The sequence below is a fragment of the Cucurbita pepo genome, unplaced genomic scaffold (assembly GCF_002806865.2).
Source record: "Cucurbita pepo subsp. pepo cultivar mu-cu-16 unplaced genomic scaffold, ASM280686v2 Cp4.1_scaffold000973, whole genome shotgun sequence".
NCBI lineage: Eukaryota > Viridiplantae > Streptophyta > Magnoliopsida > Cucurbitales > Cucurbitaceae > Cucurbita > Cucurbita pepo.
This window is the reverse complement of record NW_019647172.1, coordinates 1-5,386: the sequence shown is the minus strand read 5'-3', so window position 1 is coordinate 5,386 and position 5,386 is coordinate 1. Positions and strand designations below refer to the sequence as shown.

The window sequence follows — 5,386 nt, the reverse complement described above, 5'->3', positions numbered from 1 at the left end:
GCCCATCTGTTCAACAGATAAACTATAATTGCATGCTTCTGATGATCCTGCCAATGATTCAAAGACTCAGACTTGCTTTCAGATTAAAAGGAAAGCAGTCCTGCAATTACAAAATTTCAGTAATAGTCAATACTACTTGAACTAGAATCAATACACCTTAATCACAGCGAGTATACGTCTAATCAGTCCAATTTTTATTGAAGTTGATTTTTTGTTTGTCCATACAGTACAAGATAAAGAGATTCCTTTTCCGTTCTTTCGAACACATAATTATCATACCACATGAAATAATTCTCAAGACTTTTCCTTGACATTTGAATCTAATAATTGAAGAAATATATGAATCACTAACAGTTAGAATTCCAAATTTCTCACAGGTTAAACATCAAGGGGTCGCATTATTCAAACACCTAGATAGACACTTAAAACTATAGATATTATCTGCTAGTGATAAATTTACCAGAATTGGCATTCCTATTCCCGCCTTCTAAAGCTCCACAATCTTCCTCATCAGCACAACTATGTTCCTTGCTATCGAGCAAATCATTTGCCTCCTCCATTGCCTCCCTCAATGATATTCCTTGACACGTCTGCGAAACATTAGTAACCGCAGCAACACGACTTTGCAATGCCTTCAGAAACCCATCAGTTCTCTTCTTATTGGCCACCATCTTCTCATTTGCTACATCAACAAGGTACCGGACGTACTCGGGTGAGACCATAATCTTTTCGGTAGTTCCCAAAGGCACCTCCATTCGAATTGAACAGCGAATTGCAATTATCACACGCTTGCTAGCACTGGTAATGCCTGATTCTCTGAACCCACTAGATATAGCAGTGGAAACCAAATCCTGAGCCGATCCAAGGTCCTTGCATTCAATTGCTATGATGAGAGGTTCGAACCTGAACACGAGCTCAGATAACTCCCCATTAGTTGATGGAGAACGGAAGAGGAGGTCGATTACTGAGTTGGGATCGGCAAACTCGTGACTAACAAACAGCCAAGAACCACCTAGAGCTTTCTTCCTCGGCTTCGGGGCGGCGGCAGAGGTGCTACAGACTGGTTGAGAGAGAATTGAAATACGACCAGAGCAGGAACTTGTGGTGAAGTAAGATGGATGGTTGTTGAGAGTGTTGATAAGAGGTATAATTGGGGTATCCAAGCTTCCCTTAGGTGATTTGTCGGTCTCAGTTGAGCCCAGTGACGCCATGGCCGCAGCTTTCCTCTTCTCAAATTCCATTCTTTTTGGTGCTTTCAAAAACCTCTCCAAAATCCCAGCAGGAAACAGAGAAGTTTCAACAACAGGCGAAAACGGCGGGCAATGAAGATTGAAGAAGCGGAACTGGTTCACCCTTGAATTGGGCCAATGGCCCGTATATCCACTCAAACCTGGACCAACCAGAGCCCATTGGATTTGGCCAATAGCCCGTAACTGTCAAAACTGGGCTATGGACTATCTGGTTCATCCTTTAATTGGGCTATGGACTTGGGCTATGGGCTATCTGGTTCACTCTTGAATTGGGCTATGGACTATCTAGTTCACCCTTGAATTGGGCTATGGACTTGAGCTATGGGCTATCTGGTTCACTCTTGAATTGGGCTATGGACTATCTGGTTCACCCTTGATTGGGCTATGGACTATCTGGTTCACCCTTGAATTGGGCTATGGACTTGGGCTGTTACCCTTATTTTATAATTAAAATACTAAATTTACGTTTTCGGTTTTTTTTTCATTTTTGTGCAAAAACATTTAGAGGCGTTTCCTAAAAAGTGTTCTTCTTTTAGACAATGGGTTTTCTAAAATGTAAGGGACACTTTTGTGCAGAAGAACAAATTTCTGCTCCCTGTGGCTTATTGAAAATTCGGGATGAAATTATGGATGACGACCAAAACTTATTTATTCCTCGAAGGAATGTTCAATTCAAGGTTAAACACAATTGCCTTATCCCTTTAATATACTCAAAAGTTCCCACTTCATCATTATTGACAAGTGCTGTACTCCTAACCGAAAATGAAAGCAAAATCACTGCTGCTGTTGGTGCTCGATACGGGATCGGAGTTTTTAACTCAACACCATTGTTAATGGTGTACGGAGAAACGACCCAATTTCCACTTTGGAGATAAAACCCGAATTCGATTGTAAACAAATGGGGTTTCAATCCATTTGACCCACAAAGCCGTACCTTCCCAATTGCTGCTCCACTATTCTTTCTGGGTTTCTTTCCTTGGTTCGTCTTCATTTAATTCCTTTAACTTTACTTTACTCTTTTGAATCTCAAGTGTGTAGAGTGTACTAAGTTGGGGAAAGGAGGGAAATGCCGATGAAGACCAGAGGCGGCGGTGAGTTTGCTTCAAGAAATGCCTTTTCTAGGAGTTGGGTTCTTCTCCTATGTCTTGGGAGCTTTTGCGCTGGAATGTTCTTCACTAACAGGTTTCTTTCTCTTAATCTTTCTTGGGTTTGGATTCCATTTATACCTCTAGCCTTAAACCATGAATTCCCCAGTTTTGTTTACTAAATAATGCACATTGGCGATATAGATTTTCAACTGATTTCAATTTCTATATTGCTTGGAAACTTTCATCTGCAGTTCTATTTTCTATTGGCGGCTGATAATCTTTGATTTTAGTACTGATGAAACTATTATCGTATTCGTTACTCTCTGCTACGATCAATCTTTTTTTAATTTGAGTATTATTAACTCCAATGCTTGGATTTCATTCCTTTTCATACATTACCCAGAATGTGGATGGTTCCAGAAGGTAAAGGAACTTCAAAAACTTTTAGGGTTGCTGATGCTCAAAGGAAGATAAAATCTGAGGAGTGTAGTCCAGAACGTGTGAGTATATCTTTCAGACATCTGCTTTTCATCAATTCACTAAACTTTTACACTAATTTGGAATTACTGTGTCACTGTAATGCTTTTGGGTGAAGAATGCATACAATGCAGGCATAAGTGAGAATTCAAGGACACAGCTCAGTATCCAGTAAGCCGCATGTTTCTTCAAACACTGCTATCAGTGCTTATGTTTTCTCAAATGTTCTATAGAAGTTATCTGTATGGTTACAGGGAACTGAATCACACGATTGCAGATTTGGAAAGGAAATTGGCAGCTGCATTAGAAGATAACGAATCTGCTTCAAAGGGATCTCTCACATTGGACAATTCAAAGACTAATGATTCAACTTCAAAGAGAAAAAAATACTTTATGGTTATAGGAATTAATACAGCTTTTAACAGTCGGAAGCGAAGAGACTCGATTCGTAGCACTTGGATGCCACAAGGTGAAAACCAATAGTCCCATGTATAAATTTATGTTTGTTTTCAACTAGTTTGAGGGAACATGAACATTTATTTTAGTGTCAAACTGTTCTAATGGGGAAAATATTTTCAAGGTGAAAAAAGAAAGAAGCTGGAGGAAGAGATGGGCATAATCATACGTTTTGTTATAGGACATAGGTAAGAAAATAATGTAGTCTGCATAATTAATGAAGCTGAATTCACAGAACACTTTGAAGATCCATGAATTAGCTAGCATTCATTTATGGTCCTTTGCCATATGTTCACCTAGCATCTCATGAACATCTTTTAGTTATGTAGAGTATACATAACTCAAGTAATCAATGAAAGTTTCTCATCCTGTCTCGATGTTACTAGTTCAACATCTGGTGGCATTCTTGATAAAACTGTTGCTGCAGAGGAGCTTACTAACAACGATTTCTTGAGATTGGTAGTGCTGTTATTTCCCTGTTGTGTTCAACTAAATGCAAGAATTACGTGCAACAATACAACTTATGCATTCGCATTTTTTTCCAATAATGAAAGCAGAATCATGTTGAAGGCTATCTAGAACTGTCAGCCAAGACAAAAACTTATTTTGCTACTGCTGTTGCTTTGTGGGATGCTGAGTTTTATATTAAAGTCGATGACGATGTCCATGTCAACTTAGGTAAAAGTCTATGAGATGAGCGTTTGAACAAGTTATTATCATTTTTCATTGAGGTCCTTGTGGAACAGAATGTTTTGTTATTTCAGAGCTTTGATTACGCGTTCATATTGTTCTTGCTTTATGACTTATTGCAGCTACTCTCGGATCAACTTTAGCTGCACATCGAACAAAGCCTCGGGTTTATATTGGTTGCATGAAGTCTGGACCTGTCCTTTCACAGAAGTGAGTGTTACTTCTATGTTTTGTAGCTAACGCTAATAGTCGGAATCTGTAATCTTTGATTTCTTAAACATCTTTTCTTTTTCCTTTGCCACAGGGGAGTAAAGTACCATGAACCAGAGCATTGGATATTTGGTGGAGAAAGAAACAAGTACTTTCGTCATGCCACAGGGCAGCTTTATGCAATTTCAAGGGAATTAGCAAAGTATATACTAAAGAATCAGTAAGTTTCCATCCTCACAATCCTAGATTGCTTCACTAACCATCGTTTCTTATCAACACATTGTTTCAAATCGATTCTCATGTGGTAGGCAAAGCTAATTCAGAATTGTCTTTCATTCCCACGAGCCTCTATTCTCACTATGAGATTATTAAAAAAAAAATTCATAGTGCTTTTTGTATAAAACTAGTGTTAGGAATCACGAACCTCCACAATGATATGATATTGTCCATTTTAGGCATAAGCTCTTATGGCTTTACTTTTAGTTGTCCCAAAAGGCCTCCTACTAATGGAGATAGTGTTCCTTACTTAAACCTATGATTTTCCTCTTAATTAGCTAATGTGGAGCTACTCCTTTCAATAATCCTAACAACGTGCAGAGATGTGCTGCACAAATATGCTAACGAAGACGTCTCTTTGGGATCTTGGTTGATTGGTTTAGATGTGGAGCATGTGGATGACAAGAAACTATGCTGCGGTACCCCACCCGGTAAATTATGAAACCCCATTAGTCCTGGTTCTCAAAAGCTCAAAAAAACTGCCAAGAAATAGTAAATATCTAACGGTATCTGGTGTGCAAGATTGCGAGGTGAAGGCTCAGAGTGGACATCCATGCGCGGCTTCATTTGACTGGAAATGCAGTGGGATTTGTGAGCCTGTAGAAAGGATAACGGAAGTTCACAGCCGTTGTGGGGAAGATGAGAATGCAGTGTGGAGCAAAAGCTTTTGAGAGAATCATTGCTTTTCAAAGTGAGAGAACGACAGATAAGAGAGAAAGGAAGCACACGCAAATGATGAAATGATATGAAATGATACACATTTGAGATTTCCTACATGTCGTCCAGGACACAATTGTTGATGCCACCCAGAAACACAAAAAAGACGGAAGCTTAAAGACTGTGCTGAAACTTCTTTAAACATTGCACCTTACTCTGCACCCTTTCTCTTTTTTCATTATATGATAAAGATATGATTATACAGAAAAGAAACAAGGAAAA

General features: G+C 39.0%; 2 protein-coding genes across 5 annotated transcripts in view; one reads left to right on the top strand and one right to left on the bottom strand.

Annotated features, from left to right (window-relative positions):
• LOC111786058 (tRNA wybutosine-synthesizing protein 2/3/4-like) overlaps positions 1 to 1,295 on the bottom strand; it is a 5,019-nt gene extending 3,724 nt beyond the window's left edge. The window contains exons 1-2 of the mRNA XM_023666414.1: positions 461 to 1,295; positions 3 to 47 (exon numbers count right to left, since the gene is read on the bottom strand). Of these exons, the coding sequence (XP_023522182.1) occupies positions 3 to 47; positions 461 to 1,241 (826 nt within the window). The 5' untranslated portion in view covers positions 1,242 to 1,295. The remainder of the gene's footprint in view (positions 1 to 2; positions 48 to 460) is intronic.
• Positions 1,296 to 1,821: 526 nt separating this feature from the next.
• LOC111786057 (probable beta-1,3-galactosyltransferase 2) lies at positions 1,822 to 5,378 on the top strand. Of its 4 annotated transcripts, none has more exons than XM_023666411.1 (12): positions 1,823 to 2,180; positions 2,282 to 2,432; positions 2,742 to 2,838; positions 2,934 to 2,986; positions 3,070 to 3,284; positions 3,396 to 3,459; positions 3,658 to 3,730; positions 3,829 to 3,949; positions 4,084 to 4,171; positions 4,266 to 4,391; positions 4,769 to 4,878; positions 4,970 to 5,378. In XM_023666411.1, exons 2-12 carry the CDS (start codon positions 2,317 to 2,319, stop codon positions 5,116 to 5,118), a joined length of 1,212 nt encoding a protein of 403 aa, XP_023522179.1. In that variant the 5' UTR covers positions 1,823 to 2,180; positions 2,282 to 2,316; the 3' UTR covers positions 5,119 to 5,378. The 4 variants fall into 4 exon arrangements, with proteins under 4 accessions (XP_023522181.1, XP_023522179.1, XP_023522178.1 ...); XM_023666412.1 differs by having other exon boundaries at positions 1,830 to 1,927; XM_023666413.1 differs by having other exon boundaries at positions 1,822 to 2,432; positions 4,269 to 4,391.
• The last annotated feature ends 8 nt before the right edge of the window (positions 5,379 to 5,386 follow it).